The sequence below is a fragment of the Dipodomys spectabilis genome, unplaced genomic scaffold (genome assembly GCF_019054845.1).
Source record: "Dipodomys spectabilis isolate Male_0828 unplaced genomic scaffold, ASM1905484v1 ptg000018l, whole genome shotgun sequence".
Classification (NCBI taxonomy): Eukaryota; Metazoa; Chordata; class Mammalia; order Rodentia; family Heteromyidae; genus Dipodomys; species Dipodomys spectabilis.
This window is the reverse complement of record NW_024870695.1, coordinates 537,873-557,673: the sequence shown is the minus strand read 5'-3', so window position 1 is coordinate 557,673 and position 19,801 is coordinate 537,873. Positions and strand designations below refer to the sequence as shown.

Below are 19,801 nucleotides of genomic sequence, written 5' to 3'. Positions count from 1 at the left end.
ACAGCGCCACTTCCGGCTTTTTTCTTTTTGCTTATGTGGTGCTGAGGAATCGAACCCAGGGCCTCATGCATGCAAGGCAAGCGCAATGCCACTGAGCCACATTCCCAGTCCCTATACTATGTATTTATTGTGGTGTTTTGTTTGTTTTACTTTTGATGATACTGAGGCTTAAACTGGAGCCCTCATACTTATTAGGCAGTCACCACCACTTGAAGCCTCCCTCTTTTTTTTTTTTTGACCAGTCCTGGAGCTTGAACTCAGAGTCTAGGCATTGTCTTTGAGCTTTTTTTGCGCAAGGCTAGCATTTGACTATTTGAGCTACAGTTCCACTTCCAGCTTTTTGGTAGTTCATTGGAGATAACAGCCTCACGGACTTTCCTGCACTTGCTAGCTTTGAATGACAGTTCTCAGATCTTAGCCTCCTAAGTAACTAATATTACAGGTGTGAGCCACTGGCACCCACATCCCATTGTCTTCATAACATGAGTAGATCTCCCAAGTGTAGTCTTTGGGGCTTGTGCAGGAACTTTTGTATCAGGACTCCTTTGGGAGACTTTCGGTGGTGAGCTAGTTGAGATATGTGAAGAGCTTCTTGCTTTCCTGGTTGGCCCTGGTTTGTTCTCTGCTCCTTGTTCTTTTCTCTGACCCTGTGGGGCTTGTTAGGCATTCATTTCCATGGCAGATGTAGCCACTGTGCTTCACTCTAGAGAATTTCCCTATCATTTCAAGTCTTTGTACAGTTCAGTGGGAGTTGAACTCTTGGTTGGGTTCCTTTTTCAGAGCCAGGAACCATTGCCAGACGATGATGAGGAGTTCGAGCTCCCAGAATTTGTGGAGCCCTTTCTGAAGGACACACCCCTCTACACAGACAATACAGCCAATGGCATTGCCCTGCTTTGGGCCCCACGACCCTTCAACCTACGTTCTGGTCGCACCCGCCGGGCCCTGGACATACCTCTTGTCAAGAACTGGTAAGCTTTCTACCTAGGAGAATGGCAGCAGATGTGTAGAAGATAAGAATACATCTAGTTGGGTGTGCAGTTTTTTCTAGCATGTGTAGGAAAGATGGACAAAGCTCTAATTGGTATTTTTCTCCTAGGTATCGGGAGCATTGTCCAGCTGGACAGCCTGTGAAAGTGCGAGTCTCCTATCAGAAATTGCTTAAGTACTATGTGCTGAATGCCTTGAAGCATCGGCCTCCTAAGGCCCAAAAGAAGAGGTAAGACAACAGAGAGCTCTGCTTTAACTTGTGTTCCAAAGATAATTAGTATGTATGTGCCTTTGATCATATAATATTTTTTGAAATGAACTCTAGGAATAGAAGCAAGATTTTTTTTCTCTGCTGTTCTTTTTGTTTTCTTTCCATTTTGTCTTATTTGTTCATTTATCTATCTTTGGGAGGGTAAACGGGGCACACAGAAATGCAGGGACGAAGGATGAGCAAATGTAGCAGTGATACTAGACCCTTGAGAATGAACTATACAACTTGTGAGTGAGAATAGGAGAGAACAATGGGAGAGAGGGTGACATTGCTCAAAAGGAAACAGTACTCTACTTGACTTATATAATTGTAACCGCTTTGTACATGAAAAAAATAATCAGTACACTAATTTTCACTTTTTATTCTCACCCAGGTATCTGTTCCGCTCCTTTAAGGCTACCAAATTCTTTCAGTCCACAAAGCTGGACTGGGTGGAGGTGGGCCTGCAAGTTTGCCGCCAGGGATACAACATGCTTAACCTTCTCATTCATCGAAAAAATCTCAACTACCTTCACCTGGACTATAACTTCAACCTCAAGCCCGTTAAGACACTCACCACCAAGGTGTCTGCATTGGACCTTAGGGTTCTCCTCGGCTTAGGGATGATTATTATTGTCACTGGAACCACTGCTTATTTTATATTCTTTCTGTTTTGGTATCTTCAGGAAAGAAAGAAATCTCGTTTTGGGAATGCGTTTCATCTTTGTCGGGAAGTACTGCGATTAACTAAGCTGGTTGTGGACAGTCACGTGCAGTATCGCTTGGGCAATGTGGATGCTTTCCAGGTAAGGCCAAGTATCCCTGACCCAGTTTGGGGGAGGTTAGGTGGAATCTGTAATGACTGTGGAGCTGGCTCAGGCTCAAAGTCTGATGGGCAATTATGTTGCAGCTGGCAGATGGACTGCAGTATATATTTGCCCACGTGGGGCAGCTGACAGGCATGTATCGATACAAATACAAGTTGATGCGACAAATCCGCATGTGCAAGGACCTGAAGCATCTCATCTATTACCGCTTCAACACGGTGAGATTCTTCTTTTAGTTTTTAAATATACTTTATTCTATTTTTACTTCTGAAGTCCTTCTGGAGGAAATTTTTTTTTTTGTCAGTTGTGGGGCTTGAATTCAGAGCCTAGGTGCTATCCCTGAGCTCTTTTGCTACAGGCTAGCACTATACCACTTTGAGCCATAGCTCCATTTCCAGTTTCCAGTTTTCTGATGGTTAATTGAAATAAGAGTCTCACAAACTTTCCAGCCTAGGTTGGCTTTGAACCTTGATTCTTAGATCTCAGCCTTCTAGTAGCTAGGATTACATATAGGAGACACTAGTGCCTAGCTAGGAAATACTTATTTAGGGTAATCATACTAGAGTTCTGAAATTTGTACTTCCACCTTGCTAGGCTGGTTCTCCATCATGTGAGCTACACCTCCAACAATCCATTTTCTTTTCTAAAAACTGATCAGGATTCTCTCCAGGAACTTATTTGAAGAAAGGCTATGCGTATGCTATTACTGCTCTCACTTTGTAAATTTCATCACATTCCCCCAAAATGTAACATAAATCCAAGTAGAGAATCTTATTTCTGGTTTTGTTTTCTATTTTAGGTATTGAAGTTCCAAAGTGTTTACTTTTTACCCCCCCCCCCCCCCCCCCGCCCCTTTTTTTTTAAACTAAGTTTTTTTCTAGTGCTGAGGATCGAACCCAGGGCTTTGAGAATGCTAGGCAAGCTGCCATTGAAAACATCCCCAGTCCTCCGCTCACTTTACTTATGATCTCTTAATAAATAGCTAATTCATATTCTTGATTTCTGCTTGGGATTGTAGGGCCCTGTAGGGAAGGGCCCTGGCTGTGGCTTCTGGGCTGCTGGCTGGCGAGTCTGGCTGTTTTTCATGCGTGGCATTACCCCTTTGCTGGAAAGATGGCTGGGCAACCTCCTGGCCCGGCAATTTGAAGGTGAGTAATCGTCTTTGTCTGACTTTTGTTTATTTGTTAAAGTTTTAGCAAGGCTTTATTTTACTATAATAGGAAAAAGTAGAGACAAATGGAAATAGAGAAACATTTCATGTTCCACTTGTAAAATGGATTATGGGAATTAAAGATTCCTGTACAACTTCTCAGTGCTCCTTGAAGGGCAGATAGTGTATGTGTGGGTGTTTTTTTGTTTTTTTTGTTTGTTTTTGTTTTTGTCTGTCATGGGCTTGAACTCGGCCTGGGTTCTGTACCCCAGCTCTTAAGCTCAAGGTGAGCGCTCTACCAATTGATCCATAGCATCACTTTCAATTTTCTGGTGGTTAATTGGAGATAAGTCTTGTAGACTTTCCTTGCCAGAGCTGGCTTTGAACCGTGATCCTCAGATCTCAGCTCCTGAGTAGCTAGGATTATAGACGTGAGCCATCAGTGCCCGGCTTATGTGTGTTTCTTTTTTTGTGTTTTTGGACAGTCATGGGGCTTGAACTCTGGGCCTAGGCGCTGTCACTCAGCTCTTTAGCTCTAGGCGAGTACTCTACCACTTGAGCCTCTACCACCTGAGCCGCAGTGCCACTTCTAGTTTTCTGGTGGTTTATTGGAGATAAGAGTCATAGGCTTTCCTGCCTAGATTGGCCTTTAACCATGATCCTCAGATCTCAGCCTCCTTAGTAGCTAGGATTACAGGCATGAGCCACTGGCACCTGGCACCCGGCTGATGGGTATATATTATCTGACTCCTGCCTTTGCATGAATCGTTCTGGAGTGCTTCTGAATCTCATTTATCAATGAATGACCTGCAGTATTCTGTTTCTTTTTCTCTGGAATTTTGAGGCTACCATGAATTTACAGGACTGGAAACTCCTCACAAGTATAGTTGTGAATATCTGAGATAGCTTATCTTTTTGCATGTGCTAGGTGTAGAGATGCTTTGTTAATATTTACTGATTTTTTTTTTTATCACCTTGGGCCATCTCTTCTAGGCCGACATTCAAAGGGGGTAGCAAAGACAGTGACAAAGCAGCGAGTGGAATCCCATTTTGACCTTGAACTTCGGGCAGCTGTGATGCATGATATTCTGGACATGATGCCTGAAGGCATCAAACAGAACAAGGCCCGGACAATTCTGCAGCACCTCAGTGAAGCCTGGCGCTGCTGGAAGGCAAACATTCCCTGGAAGGTAAGCTTATTCTCATCTCAAAGGAGTCATGGCCATCTTCCAGGGATTAGGGCTACAACTCTCACACCCTTAAGGGCTGTCTGGCTTCTAGCACTTCTTTCATTTTCTCATTGCACTTGTACTTTCAGGTCCCAGGGCTGCCAACACCCATAGAGAATATGATCCTTCGATATGTGAAGGCCAAGGCTGACTGGTGGACTAACACTGCCCATTACAACAGAGAACGGATTCGTCGTGGGGCCACTGTAGACAAGACTGTTTGCAAAAAGAACTTGGGCCGCCTCACCCGACTGTACCTGAAGGCAGAACAGGAGCGGCAGCACAATTATCTGAAGGTTGGATGGAGTAGGCTCGGCAGGATGTTGGGGGTTGTTTAGGAGGTGGACCACAGAGTCGGGACCATGCCTTGTCCTGGGTTTGGACTATAACAAGAGATTAATTACATGTTCTCCTTGCAGGATGGGCCTTACATCACAGCAGAGGAAGCAGTAGCAGTGTATACCACCACTGTACATTGGTTGGAAAGTCGTAGGTTCTCTCCCATCCCTTTTCCCCCACTTTCCTACAAGCATGATACCAAGTTGCTTATCTTGGCTCTGGAGCGACTCAAGGAAGCTTATAGGTAAGAAGTGGGCTAGATGGGTAATAGAGGAGTTAGTTTTATTGTCAAAGTCCAAAGAAAAGTTTACCCATAATTCTTTCTGGCTTTGGTGTCCTCTTGGTTTTCTCATTCACCTTTCTGTTGCTTTGTCAGTGTCAAGTCTCGGTTGAACCAGTCCCAGAGGGAGGAGCTAGGTCTGATTGAGCAAGCTTATGACAACCCCCATGAGGCATTGTCCCGCATCAAGCGTCACCTCCTTACACAGAGAGCCTTTAAGGAAGTGAGTGAGATGCACCCTAAGTTGTCTTTTGGCCTGTAGTATTGATTCTTGGCACCAAGGTAGCAGTTACCGCAAGTGATGAGCGGACTGATGTGAGACAGTTTCCTTATCTCACAGGTGGGCATTGAGTTTATGGACCTCTATAGCCACCTAGTACCAGTGTATGATGTAGAGCCACTGGAGAAGATAACTGATGCTTACCTGGACCAATATCTGTGGTATGAAGCAGACAAGCGACGCCTTTTCCCACCTTGGATCAAGCCTGCTGACACAGAACCACCTCCACTGCTTGTTTACAAGTGGTGCCAAGGTAAAACTGGAGTCATCTTTGAAGATATGGGGGAAAAGAAGTCTGTAAGTCTGTGAATTGAGTTGTGCATCAAAATTCTTCCCTCAGTTGAATCATCAATCTTTTTTTTTTTTTTTGGCCAGTTGTGGGGGTTGAACTCTGGGCCTGGGTGCTGTCCCTCAGCTCTTCAGCTCAAGGCTAGTGCTCTACCACTTGAGACACAGCGCCACTTCCGGCTTTTTTCTTTTTTCTTTTTTTTTGCTTATGGTGCTGAGGAATCGAACTCAGGGCCTCATGCATGCAAGGCAAGCACTCTACCACTGAGCCAACTTTATAACAAGGCCATAGTGTTGATGTTAAATTGAGCATCACTAACACTTGTAGCAGACTGAAATAGTGAGTGTGTGGTAGTGGAATTGAATTATGGAATGGCACTAGAAAGGGAATTTTTAATCTGCTGGAGCTCTGTCTTGCCTATTCCTTAGGTATCAATAATCTTCAGGATGTATGGGAGACCAGTGAGGGCGAGTGTAATGTTATGCTGGAATCACGCTTTGAGAAGATGTATGAAAAGATTGACTTGACCCTACTTAATAGGCTACTGCGACTTATTGTGGACCACAACATAGCTGACTACATGACAGCTAAGAACAATGTTGTCATCAACTATAAGGTGTGTCCCAGGGCAAGGCAGCATATAATTGTGTTGGGGAAGGGGTTGCCTGGACCACAGAGTTAACAGTTTGCTGAAGGTAGAACAAAAAAGGGTTGGATCCTTAAGAAGCCTGATTGATAGCCATGGGTTTGAAGACTTGTGGTTCTTTTTTTCTAGGACATGAACCATACAAATTCATATGGCATCATCAGAGGTTTGCAGTTTGCCTCATTCATAGTGCAGTACTATGGCTTAGTGATGGATTTGCTTGTGTTGGGATTGCACCGGGCCAGTGAGATGGCTGGACCCCCTCAGATGCCAAATGATTTCCTCAGTTTCCAAGACATAGCCACTGAGGCTGCCCACCCCATCCGACTCTTCTGTCGATACATCGATCGCATCCATATTTTCTTCAGGTAAGGGACTTGCTCAGACTCATTTCCCTGCATTGAGACATGACCTGCCTATCAAAGCTGCTAGTCTTGACTCACTTATGGGCAGATTTAAAAGTAAAATGAAATTTGGGTTGGAATGGAATTTTCATATTTGGAGCTAGAATTTTAATAAGGTATCAGTGTATTTACTCATCAACAATATGCCTTCCTTGTGTAGGTTCACAGCAGATGAAGCTCGGGACCTGATCCAACGTTACTTGACAGAGCATCCTGACCCCAACAATGAGAACATTGTTGGATATAATAACAAGAAATGCTGGCCCCGAGATGCTCGCATGCGTCTCATGAAGCACGATGTCAACTTGTGAGTTACATTGGGGCTATAGGACTGGGAAGGACATCAGCCTGAGGGACATGAGAAGAGTTAGGAAGTTGTATTCTGGGTGTGAGGAGTATAGCCCAATATCTAAAGACCGATGTAACTCTGTTCTCTGTGCTCAGGGGTCGAGCAGTCTTCTGGGACATCAAGAACCGTCTGCCACGATCGGTGACCACAGTTCAGTGGGAGAACAGCTTTGTGTCTGTGTATAGTAAAGATAACCCCAACCTGCTGTTCAACATGTGTGGCTTTGAGTGCCGCATCCTGCCTAAATGCCGTACCAGCTATGAGGAGTTCACTCACAAAGATGGAGTCTGGAATCTACAGAATGAGGTACAGTCTGGAAAGGGCATTATGAGTAACATTACCTCTCCCTTCCATTTCTGGGGTAAATGGGTGAGAAACACAGGCATTCCCTTTCATTATCAGTCCACTGAGCCTTATATGGTACTAACAGTCCATGGAGACTTAGTGGTGCTCACAGTTGTTTCTTGCTTCTGTTGCAACCCCAGAGATGATTAAACTTTGACCTTGTGGTTTAGGTAACCAAGGAGCGAACAGCCCAATGTTTCCTGCGTGTGGATGATGAGTCAATGCAGCGCTTCCATAATCGTGTGCGTCAAATTTTGATGGCCTCTGGATCTACCACCTTCACAAAGGTACAGAAAGCTCTAAGCCCTCACTTCTTTCACATTTCCCTGATCGTCTCGCAGCCCTTTTAGCTCCCCCTGATTTGAGCTCCTTTCTTTCCAGCTTTGCTTTTGGTATACCTGTCTTCATACTTTATGGCAGAAGTGGGAAACATCCAACCAGTCCATGGTCCATTCAGAGCTCTTCTTTTATTTCTTTTTTTTTTGGGGGGGGGGGTCCAGTCGTGGGGCCTGAACTCTGGGCCTGGGCGCTGTCCCTCAGCTCTTCAGCTTAAGGCTAGCACTCTACCACTTGAGCCACAGCGCCACTTCCGGCTTTTTTCTTTTTGCTTATGTGGTGCTGAGGAATCGAACCCAAGGCCTCAGGAATGTAAGGCAAGCGCTCTACCACTGAGCCACCTTCCCAGCCCTCTTATTTCTTGAGAATGCTCTGTAGGGATTCAAGCCTGATACATCTTTGAAATTATGGTGATTCTGAAGGCAAAAGTAGAAGTTGGAGTCCTCAATTGGAACCCCAAATACCAGTTTCCAGAGGCTTCTTTTTTGTCAGAAAGCTCTTACTTCAACCATTAGTATGGAATGTGGTTCTCAGTTTTTCTTTTTTTTTTTTGCTAGTCCTGGGCTTGGACTCTATCCCTGAGTTTCTTTGTGCTTAAGGCTAGCATTCTACCACAGGAGGTATAGTGCCACTTCTGGCTTTTTGTGAGTAGTATATTGGAGATAAGAATCTCACAGGCTTTTCTGCCTGGGCTGGCTTCGAACCAGATGTCCGACTCCTGAGTAGCTGGTATTATGGGTATGAGCCAGTGGTGCCTGGCAGTTTTTATTCTATTTTCCATTATGTCTAGAGGCCTAGCTGAAGGCAGCTAGAATTGAGAAAAAAATAATATGAAGATTTTTTTTTGTTGTTGGTCATGGGGCTTGAACTCTACCACTTGTGCTATTGCTCTACCACTTGATCCATAGCCTCACTTCTGGTTTTCTAGTGGTTAAGTAGATAAGAGTCTCGTGGAATACTTTACTGCCTGGGTTGGCTTTGAACTGTGATCTCAGCCTTCTGAGTAGCTAAGATCCACAGTGATCCACAGTAGGCTTTTGAGTGGCTAGCTTTTGGTGCAAGCCACTAGTGCCTAGCTGAGAATTCCTATATTGAATTGGTAGGACATGTTTGTTGGAACTAAGTAGATTTCAGAACAGAGTATTCTAGGGATAAGGAAAGTTATTTCATAACAATAAGTGGATATCTTATGAGGGAATGTAACGATTACTAACATTGACACTATTGACATTTTGAGCCAGACAGTTGTTTATTGTGAGGGCTTCTCTGTACATTGTAGTATGTTTTGCAGTTTCCTAGCCATCATTTGCCAGTGGCATCACCCCAGTTATAACATCAAAGTCTTCAGACGTTGTCACATACCAAGGTAGAGGAAACAGACTTAGTAATCTCTTGACAAAAAGGTTGAAAGCTTGACCGATACCACCAGAGAAAATGTAGAGTGAGAACAGAGCAGATTGGGACCTATGAGCAAACAAAAAAAGCAGTGTAACCAGAACTGGAGTATTCTGGGATGTAGGAGCCAAGTCTGTTAGGAACATGTATCCAGAATTGGAGTAGGTACTTAACAGTGTCAGTTGCCTAAGAACATTTCAGTTAGATAACTACTGAAAAGTATCCATTGGAGTTGCCAGTTAGGACGTCATTGGTGACCTTAGAGCTGTTTCAGAAATAGTGGGGACAGAAGCCAGATGGGAGGCTTTATGGGAGGTGAGTGATACAGCAAGAACTGTGTATTTGCCAGAGCTGGAGTGAGAGCATTAGATGCCACCTAGAGGAAGCTGTAAGTCAAGACAGGTATTTTTGAATAAGAGAAACTTGAATGTATTTAAATTAAATGAGCCACTTGCAGCTCAAAGTACAACAGAGAAGCAGAGTAGCAGAAGAGATCAGTACGATAGAATAAAGAAAAAGAAAATAGAAACATCCTTTGAACCTTTTGAACCTAATAAGAAACATAGTCTGACTAGCTATGGATACAAATGAGGTTGGCAGGAAGTTAAAACAGATCATGAAATTTTAGCTTTGCTTGATTAAAGGATTAGGAGTGTGCATAGTGGGCTTGATGACAGTGGTGTGGTATGGTAGCACTTGTTGAAGAAACTGAGAGGGATAGACAGATGTGTTGCGGTTCCAAATGGGTTTTGAGAAAGTAAAGACAAACTATATGGGTGATTCATTCTTTCTTTTGGCCTTTTGTTTTGGTCGGTTGTGGGCCTGGGCGCTATCCTTGAGTTCTTCAGCTCATGGCTAGCACTCTACCACTTGAGCCATAGTGCCACTTCCATCTTTTTCTGCTTATGTAGTGTTGAGGAATCGAACCCAGACCCTCATGCATGCAAGGCAAGCACTACCACTGAGCTATCTTCCCAGCCCTAATTATTCTTTCCAGAAGCACTTCACTACTTAATGACAGGATGGAGAAAGTATTATAGTAATGGTCATGAAGTGCAAAGGTCAGAGTAACCAAGGGTGCCAGGACCCATTGGGATCTTGGATAATGGGAGAGGCGGGGAGAGAAGGAACAGACCAGAAAAGGCCACTGTCTTTGGAAAAAATGTAGGCATGAAGGAACCAGATGAGAAGTCAGAGCCTGTGTGATGGAGGATTGGCTGTAACGACACTAGTGGTTACAAGAACGGGATCAACTAAAAACTTACTTTTATTTCTTTGAAAAATTACTTTGCTATTATTAATTTATTACTTTGGAGAGGCACTTTGAACACAAGGCCATGTGCTTGTTAAGTAGGTGCTATACTACTTAAGCCATACCCTCAGCTATTCTATGCTTTAGTTATTTTTGAGATAGGGTCTCATGTTTATGTCTGCTCATACTTGGACTATACTCCTCCTATTTATGCTTTCTATATAACTGGCATGATAGGTATATACCACCACCTTTCCCCCCCATCCCCAGTTGGTTGAGATGGTAGTCTTTTGAACATTTTGTCTTGGCTTGCCTTGAATCTATCCTTCCTGTTTCTGCCTCCCAAATAGCTGGAATTACAGATGTGAGCCACCACATCTGGCAGGATACTTTTTTTTGTTGTTGTTGGTCGTGGGGCTTGAACTCTGGGCCTGGGCACTGTCCCTCAGCTCTTCAGCTCAAGGCTAGCACTCTACCACTAGAGCCACAGCGCCACTTCTGGCTTTTTCTGCTTATGTGGTGCTGAGGAATCGAACCCAGGGCCTCATGCATGCAAGGCAAGCACTCTACCACTGAACCACCTTCCCAGTCCATGGTTACCTATTTTTAAAGAAATATTTCACTTAAAGTGATTAAACTGAAGTTTGATGGCTTATTATCAACCTAAGAACAAAATTTAGACTTTTTTTTTTTTAATAATTTGTACATTAATACTGTAGATTGAGCATTAATATATTGAGTTTTTAATATTATTTCACCAATGTGGTATCTTTAAATTTTAGATATTGTAACTTTTTTTGGGGGGGGGGGTCCAGTCGTGGGCCTGAACTCTGGGCCTGGGCTCTGTCCCTCAGCTAGCACTCTACCACTTGAGCCACAGCGCTGCTTCTGGCTTTTTTTTTTTTTTTTTTCCTGCTTATGTGGTGCTGAGGAATTGAACCCAGGGCCTCATGCATGCAAGGCAAGTGCTCTACCACTGAGCCACCTTCCCAGCCCAAGATATTGTAACTTTTATCCCTAGAAGATACAAATATGTGAATAGTTTGAGACTAGTTTTTAAGCTTGGTTGTGGAAGCTCCATCGTAGCCTTTGCCATTGGGCTACTTATTACTTTACTGCAGACTTTACCCAGTTCTCATTGTGTACTCTGGCTAAAGGGAATACAACTTTCCTGACCTTGTATGAATTATGTGATTTATTCAGCCTACTGCTTTCTGTTCTTATAGCATTAGGGAATTTCATTAGATACAAGTGGATACTCAGTCACAAACTTGAAAGAATCCCTTCATGAATTTCTGTCCATAATCCTCACAAATTCTAGTGGCCTTAGTCTACAGAACCGTAGTCTCTAGGCTTTTCTTTTTGGTCCAAGACTCAGAACCTGACCTTTGCTCATTGGCTGGTGCTCTACCAACTGAATCAGACCTTCAACCCCCTGGCTTTTTTTCAGTTTTTGGCAGTACTAGGTTTGAACCCAGGCTTTAACTCTCCTGCTTGAGCCATGTTTTCCCAACTCTGTTTTGTTTTATTTTGTTTTGGGATAGGCTCTCTTGAAATAGATTGTTTTAAGGCTGGAAGCATAGCTCAAGAAATAGAATCGGCCATGGCTGGTGATGGCATGAGGTTATGCATTCAAGCCCTAATGCTGACAAACCCCCCAAAAAAAGATTGTTTTAGAGCTAGGCACAGTAGCTTATACCTTTAATCTTAGCTACTTGGGAAGCTGAGATTGGCAGATTATGGTTCAAGGCCAGCCTGGGCAGAAAAGTTAATGAGAATCCCCTTTTCAACCAAGAGTTAGGCATGGTAGTTCATGCCTATTATCCTAGTTATGATGAGAGGCCCAGCAGTAGAGTACCTGCCTGTGAAGCCTGTGTTCAATCCCAGACTGCAAGAAAAGATTGATTTAAATGCATGTAGGGCCGGGCGCTGGTGGCTCACGCCTGTAATCCTAGCTACTCAGGAGGCTGAGATCTGAGGATCGAGGTTCAAAGCCAGCCCGGGCAGGAGAGACTGTGAGACTCCTATCTCCTATTAACCACCAGAAAACCGGAAGTGGCGCTGTAGCTCAAGTGGTAGAGCGCTCGCCTTGAGCTGAAGAGCTGAGGGACAATGCCCAGGCCCAGAGTTCAAGCCCCACGACCGACCAAAAAAAAAAAATGCATGTAGGGTTTTTTTTGTTTTCCCTTCTTTCTTTGCTTTGTACTGAGAGGACAACTTCTGTTTTTTGTTTGTTTTTTTTTCTTTTGAGTTTGAACTTAGGGCCTGTATTCACTGGACTGGCTTGCTCAGGTAGCTGGTACTGTTAGCATCAGAGCTGCACATTTAGCCCCACTTTTCTGGTTATTTTGAAGATTGAGTCTAGGGAACTTTTCTGCCCAGGCTACCTTCTCATTGCAATCCTACAAATCTCAATCAACAGCCAAGATTACAGGTAAAAGAGCCGCCAGTGCACATCTTAGCTTTTATTTCCCCTCATTAATTGTTTTAGCTTTTTGAGACAGAGTCTTAATATATAACAAAGCTGGCCTTGAACTTGAGACCCAATCCATCTTCTCCCCATTAGTGGGCTTTCCTTCCTTCCTTCCTTCCTTCCTTCCTTCCTTCCTTCCTTCCTTCCTTCCTTCCTTCCTTCCTTCCTTCCTTCCTTCCTTCCTTCCTTCCTTCCCCCCCTCTTTCTTTCTTTCTTTCTTTCTTTTTGAATGTGGAATGGGGGTATAATTCTCATGTAGGAGCCATGCAAACTTCTGTATCATACCAATTTAGTATATGTGCTGACAATGCAATCATTGTATTTCATGTCATTTTTTGAGGGAGGGGTCAGGACTGTGCTTGCTAGGCAGGTATTATACAACTTCAGCTACATCCCCAGCTCTCATTTGATTTTCTTTGTACACCTGCCTCTTTTTTTCTTTGTTTTTCTTTGGTGCCAGTAATGAATGGGACTTGATTTCAGGGCCTTGAGCACTCACTTAGCTTTTTCTCTTAAGGCTGGCTCTTTACCACTTTCACCTTTTTGCTGGTTAAAGATAAAAATCTTGAGCTGGGTGCAGGTGGCTCACGCCAGTAATCCTAGCTATTCAGGAGGCTGAGATCTGAGGATGAGGTTCAAAGCCAGCCCGGGCAGGAAAGTTTGTGAGACTCTTATCTCCAATAAACCAACAGAAAACTGGCAGTGGCATTGTGGCTCAAGTGGTAGAGTGCTTGCCTTGAGCTGAAGAGCTGAGGGACATCGCTCAGGCCCAGAGTTCAAGCCCATGACCGACAAAAAATAAAAAAAATAAAAAAAATCTTGGATTTGTCTGCATGGGACTGACTTTGAACCAGGATCCTCAGATCTCATCCTAGGATGAGTTCTAGGATTACTGGTGTTAGTCACCAGTGCCCAGCATTCATTCTCTGAGATTATTCATTCTAATAGGGTTTATAATAGTGTCAAAGGTTTATATTACCTCCAATTTCTATTGAAATTAATTCATATACATATACCATAAAATTCTTTTTTTTTTTTGTCGGTAGTGGGTCTTGAACTCTGGGCCTGGGCACTGTCCCTCAGCTCTTTAGCTCAATGCTGGCACTCTACCACTTGAGCCACAGAGCCAGTTCCAGTTTTCTGAGTGTTTTATTGGAGATAAGAGTCTCACAGACTTTCCTGCCCAGGCTGGCTTTGCCTTTCAACCTCAGATCTCAGCATCCTGAGTAGCTAGGCGTGAGCCACCACCACCTGGCTTTCTTACCATTTTAAGTAGTCATTTTCTGTATATTGCAACCAATATCACTATTTAATTTTCTAACCTTTTTTTGTCTTACAGTTAGTGTAATGTTTCCCTATTATACTATATATCAGTACTTGAGTTCTTTTTGTAGATTAATAACATTCCATCATATGGATAAGACTACATTTTGTTTTATCTTTTTTTTTTTTTTTTTTTTGGTCCGGTCGTGGAGCCTGAACTCTGGGCCTGGGCACTGTCCCTCAGCTCTTCAGCTCAAGGCTAGTGCTCTACCACTTGAGCCACAGCGTCACTTCCGGCTTTTTTCTTTTTGCTTACGTGGTGCTGAGGAATCGAACCCAGGGCCTCATGCATGCAAGGCAAGCGATCTACCACTGAGCCACCTTCCCAGCCCCTTTGTTTTATCTGTTTGCAAGTTGATGAGCATTGGGATTTTTTTCCCTCTACTTCTTGTCTATTATGGATAATGTTGCTATTACTATGAACATTTGTATAGATTTTTATGGTTTTGTTTTGTAACAAATACTTTTGAAACAGGATCTCACTATGGTGCCCAGGTTGGCTTCAGAATTGATATTCTCCTGTCTCTGCCTTCTGAGTGCTGATATTACTAGTTTTGTTTGTTTGTTTGTTTGTTTTTCCTCTTTGGTATCGGTCTTAAGACTTGAACTCAGGGCCTGGGTGATGACCCTAAGCTTTTCCTCAAAACAGCTCTCTACTACTTGAACCACAGCTCTCCTTCCAGCTTTTTTGGTTGTTAATTGGAGGTAAGAGTCTTCATGGACTTTCCTTAGCTGGCTTTGAACCATGATCCTCAGATCTCAGCCTCCTGCATAACTGGGATCATAGGTGTGAGCCATTGGTACCTGGCTTGTACAGGTTTTTATTTGTTTTCTTCTTTTTTTTTTTTTTGGTCCGGTCGTGGGGCCTGAACTCTGGGCCTGGGTGCTATCCCTCAGCTCTTCAGCTCAAGGCTAGCGCTCTACCCCTTGAGCCACAGTGCCACTTCCGGCTTTTTTTCTTATGTGGTGCTGAGGAATCGAACCCAGGGCCTCAGGCATGCAAGGCAAGTGCTCTACTACTGAGCCACCTTCCCAGCCCCACAGGTTTTTATTTGGACATATGTTTTTATTTTTCTTGGGTACATATGTGGGAGTAGAATTTCTCAGTAATGTAGTAACATTTTCTAGGAACTTCCAGTATTCAGTAATTGCACCATTTTACATGGCTCGCAGTAGTACCATGAAGGTTCCATTTTCTCTATATCCTTGCTAATTTTTCTCACACCACCATCTTGTAGGTCTGAAGTCTTTTATGAATTCCCCCGCCCCCGCCCCCCGCCCCCACCTTCCATGGCTCATCTAGAATTCTTTCCTACCAACTTTAGATTGTGAATAAGTGGAATACAGCTCTCATTGGCCTTATGACATACTTTCGAGAAGCTGTAGTGAACACCCAGGAACTCCTAGACTTGCTGGTAAAGTGTGAGAATAAGATCCAGACACGTATCAAGATTGGACTCAACTCCAAGATGCCAAGTCGATTTCCTCCTGTTGTGTTCTACACTCCTAAGGAATTGGGTGGACTTGGCATGCTTTCCATGGGGCATGTGCTAATCCCCCAGTCTGACCTCAGGTAAGCCTTCATTGAGAATCTCTACTATGAGACACCATTGTTTAGACCCTTCAGGAAAATGGGTATTTTTTTGCTTTTGGTCTTTACTTTTCTCCGTTATCTTTGTTGCCCCAAATAGGTGGTCCAAGCAGACAGATGTAGGTATTACACACTTTCGTTCAGGAATGAGTCATGAAGAAGACCAGCTGATTCCCAACTTATACCGCTACATACAGCCATGGGAGAGTGAATTCATTGACTCTCAGCGGGTCTGGGCTGAATATGCACTCAAGAGACAAGAGGCCATTGCTCAGAACAGGTGGGCATCTGGGAAGTAATAGCAGTCTGTGGGGAGTCTTGTAAGGAGGTGATGGGCAGAACATTACTTTTGGGGGTGGGGAGGAGGAGGTGTCTTGTCCTGGGGCTCGAATTCCTCAGGGCCTGGGTGCTGACTCAGAGCTTTTTTGGTCAAGGTTAGCTCTCTAACACTTGAGTCACAGCTCCATTTCTAGCTTTTTGGTGCTTAATTGGAGATGAGGATCTCATGGACTTTCCTGCCCAGGCTGGCTTTGAACTTCAGTCCTCACATCGCAGCCTCCTAAGTATGAGCCATCAGTACCTAGCTAGAATCTGACATTTTTTAATGAAAAAGTTAGGTTTTTTTTTTTTTGGGTCCGGTCGTGGGGCCTGAACTCTGGGCCTGGGCACTGTCCCTCAGCTCTTCAGCTCAAGGCTAGCGCTCTACCACTTGAGCCACAGTGCCACTTCCGGCTTTTTTCTTTTTGCTTATGTGGTGCTGAGGAATTGAACTCGGCCTCATGCATGCAACGCAAGCGCTCTACCACTGAGCCACCTTCCCAGCCCCAAAAGTTAGGTTTTTTCAATCCTGCTTATCACTTAGCCAGGATGGATTGGTGATCTCTGCATGAGAACATATTATAACTTTAATTTTATTTTCTTGGTCAGACGATTGACTTTAGAAGATCTAGAAGATTCATGGGATCGTGGCATTCCTCGAATCAACACCCTTTTCCAGAAGGACCGGCATACATTGGCTTATGATAAGGGCTGGCGTGTCAGAACAGACTTTAAGCAGTACCAGGTATGTGAAAGAGGTAGTAGAGAAATTTTCTCTAATGAGGAATACTTATGGCCATCTGAAGGACTTTAACAGAAGCTTGACAATACTTGCTTTCCCATTAGGTTTTGAAACAGAACCCTTTCTGGTGGACACACCAGCGGCATGATGGAAAGCTCTGGAACCTAAACAATTACCGTACAGACATGATCCAGGCCCTGGGTGGTGTAGAAGGCATTCTGGAGCACACACTCTTCAAGGGCACCTACTTCCCTACATGGGAAGGTCTCTTCTGGTAAGGATTTTCCCCTCCTTTTACGACGGGAACCTATTACAGTTCTGTGAGCTTTCACAGTCTTCTGTGGTGTTTCCCAGATAGCTACCACCTGGAAGTCAGCAGTACTCTGGGAGATAATAGGATCTCACTTCATATGATTCTTCTCCCAGGGAGAAGGCCAGTGGCTTTGAGGAATCTATGAAGTGGAAGAAACTAACTAATGCTCAGCGATCAGGATTGAATCAGATTCCCAATCGTAGATTCACCCTTTGGTGGTCCCCAACTATAAATCGAGCCAATGTAAGTCTTAGACATGAGAGTTGAAAACAAAAAGATTCTGCTGCCTTAATTATATCCTGAGAACTAAAGTCTCTTGATCACTAATATCACATTCCCTCTTTCCTGACAGGTATATGTAGGCTTTCAGGTGCAGCTGGACCTGACAGGTATCTTCATGCATGGCAAAATCCCTACACTGAAGATCTCCCTCATCCAGATATTCCGAGCTCACTTGTGGCAGAAGATCCATGAGAGCATTGTTATGGATTTGTGTCAGGTAGGCTACAATTGAAGGATAAGAGGGTATCAGAAAGAGTCCAAACAGCTTGCTCTTTTTTTTTTTTTTTGGTCGGTCATGGGGCTTGAACTCTGGGCCTGGGCGCTGTCCCTCAGCTCTTCAGCTCAAGGCGAGAGCTCTACCACTTGAGCTACAGCGCCACTTCCGGTTTTCTGGTGGTTTATTGGAGATAGGAGTCTCAGGGTCTCTCCTGCCCGGGCTGGCTTTGAACCGCGATCCTCAGATCTCAGCCTCCTGAGTAGCTAGGATTACAGGTGTGAGCCACCAGCGCCTGGCTCAGCTTGCTCTTTTGAGTATGAAAAATCTACCCTGGATGCTATGAAGATGAGATTCATATTGCTTTCTTCTCTTAAATTCTACACTCTCATACTAAGTGGATTTCTGTAATAAGTTACCACCTTTTCATCTTCAGGTGTTTGACCAGGAACTGGATGCACTGGAAATTGAGACTGTGCAAAAGGAGACAATCCATCCTCGAAAGTCCTATAAGATGAACTCTTCCTGTGCAGACATATTACTGTTTGCCTCCTATAAATGGAATGTCTCCCGGCCTTCATTGCTGGCTGATTCCAAGTAAGTGTTTATAACCTACTTCTCAGCATCCAGGTAACTTAGTGTTACTATTTTCCTAGTAGAATTAAGGAAGACATTAACCTCCTCTTTATCTTTTGTTTTTTTTTTTTTTAGAGAGAGAGGCTCACTATGTAGCTCAGCCTGCCCTTAAACTTAGGATCTTCCTGTTTCATCCTCACAAGTTCTAGAATTATAAATATATGTCATCACACCTAGCTCCCTGCCTGACTTTCTTTCAAGCTTGGAGCCAGTGCTACCACTGTAGCCTATGATACTCTCAGTGAGATGTGCTGATTCTCTTTCTCTTTTATTTATTTATTTTTTTTGGGGGGGTGGGGGGGTGTCAGTCATGGGGCTTGAACTCTGGGTCTGTCCCTGAGCTCTTCAGCTCAAGGCCAATACTCTTATCTCTTGAGCCACAGCGCTACTTCTGTTTCTTTGGTGGTTAATTGGAGATAAGTCTCACAGACTTTCCTGTCTGGGCTGGCTTTAAACTGTGATCTTCAAATCTCAGCCTTCTGAGTAGCTAGGATTCCAAGTGTGAGCCACTTAGGCCATGCTGATTCTCTATCTGAGGTGGAACAGGCAGAAGTTTCAGGATTTAGGTGTAATAAGTAGATAATCTCATGGCTCTGGAGACATTTGTTACAGTTGTGGCTTTCAAGAAACCTCTTTCTACTTTTAGGGATGTGATGGACAGCACCACTACTCAGAAGTATTGGATTGACATTCAATTGCGCTGGGGGGACTATGATTCCCATGATATCGAACGCTATGCCAGGGCCAAGTTCCTGGATTATACCACAGACAACATGAGTATTTACCCTTCACCCACCGGTGTGCTCATTGCTATTGACCTGGCTTATAATCTGCACAGGTGAGTTAGGGTTCAGAAGTGTATAATGTCCATTAACTATGTATATATAGTTTCACCCCCCCACACACGTACACGTACACATATACAAAAAAGTTGTTGGTGGTTGTGGGTCTTGAACTTAGGGCCTAGGTGCTGTTCCTGAGCTCTTTTGCTCAAGGCCAGCTTTCTTGAGTTACAGCACCACATCTGATTTTACTGGTTAATTGGAAATAAGAGTCTCACGGACTTTCCCGCCTGGGCTGGCTTTGAACTTTGATCCTCGGATCTCAGCCTCCTGAGTAGTTAGGATAACAGGGCCCAGCTTCCAGAGGTCTTTTGTAATTTTCCCAGGTGAGATGAGATTTCCTTTTCTGGGTCTCTCATTTCCCAGAGCATATGTACATTAATCAGTTATTGTGTCAACCTAGCCAAGTCTGTTTTTCCTATGGGGCTTAACTTTTCTTGCCCCCTCCATCTTCACAGTGCCTACGGAAACTGGTTCCCAGGTAGCAAGCCTCTCATACAGCAGGCCATGGCCAAGATCATGAAGGCAAATCCTGCCTTGTATGTGTTACGTGAACGGATTCGTAAGGGGCTCCAACTCTATTCATCTGAGCCCACTGAGCCTTATCTGTCCTCTCAGAACTATGGTGAACTCTTTTCCAACCAGATTATCTGGTTTGTGGATGACACTAATGTCTACAGAGTGACTATCCACAAGGTGAGTGTTA

At 44.0% G+C, this 19,801-nt stretch overlaps 1 protein-coding gene across 1 annotated transcript in view; it reads left to right on the top strand.

Moving 5' to 3' along the window:
• Prpf8 (pre-mRNA processing factor 8) overlaps positions 1–19,801 on the top strand; it is a 33,988-nt gene that overhangs the window by 5,804 nt on the left and 8,383 nt on the right. Inside the window, exons 9-33 of the mRNA XM_042673759.1 lie at positions 781–971; positions 1,100–1,219; positions 1,635–1,824; positions 1,927–2,046; positions 2,151–2,285; positions 3,086–3,215; positions 4,211–4,407; positions 4,536–4,742; positions 4,866–5,029; positions 5,162–5,288; positions 5,406–5,598; positions 6,063–6,250; positions 6,410–6,648; positions 6,845–6,991; positions 7,129–7,339; positions 7,549–7,665; positions 15,483–15,730; positions 15,849–16,028; positions 16,676–16,811; positions 16,913–17,082; positions 17,235–17,364; positions 17,474–17,620; positions 18,054–18,214; positions 18,900–19,091; positions 19,554–19,791. Of these exons, the coding sequence (XP_042529693.1) occupies positions 781–971; positions 1,100–1,219; positions 1,635–1,824; positions 1,927–2,046; positions 2,151–2,285; positions 3,086–3,215; positions 4,211–4,407; positions 4,536–4,742; positions 4,866–5,029; positions 5,162–5,288; positions 5,406–5,598; positions 6,063–6,250; positions 6,410–6,648; positions 6,845–6,991; positions 7,129–7,339; positions 7,549–7,665; positions 15,483–15,730; positions 15,849–16,028; positions 16,676–16,811; positions 16,913–17,082; positions 17,235–17,364; positions 17,474–17,620; positions 18,054–18,214; positions 18,900–19,091; positions 19,554–19,791 (4,278 nt within the window). The remainder of the gene's footprint in view (positions 1–780; positions 972–1,099; positions 1,220–1,634; positions 1,825–1,926; positions 2,047–2,150; positions 2,286–3,085; positions 3,216–4,210; positions 4,408–4,535; positions 4,743–4,865; positions 5,030–5,161; positions 5,289–5,405; positions 5,599–6,062; positions 6,251–6,409; positions 6,649–6,844; positions 6,992–7,128; positions 7,340–7,548; positions 7,666–15,482; positions 15,731–15,848; positions 16,029–16,675; positions 16,812–16,912; positions 17,083–17,234; positions 17,365–17,473; positions 17,621–18,053; positions 18,215–18,899; positions 19,092–19,553; positions 19,792–19,801) is intronic.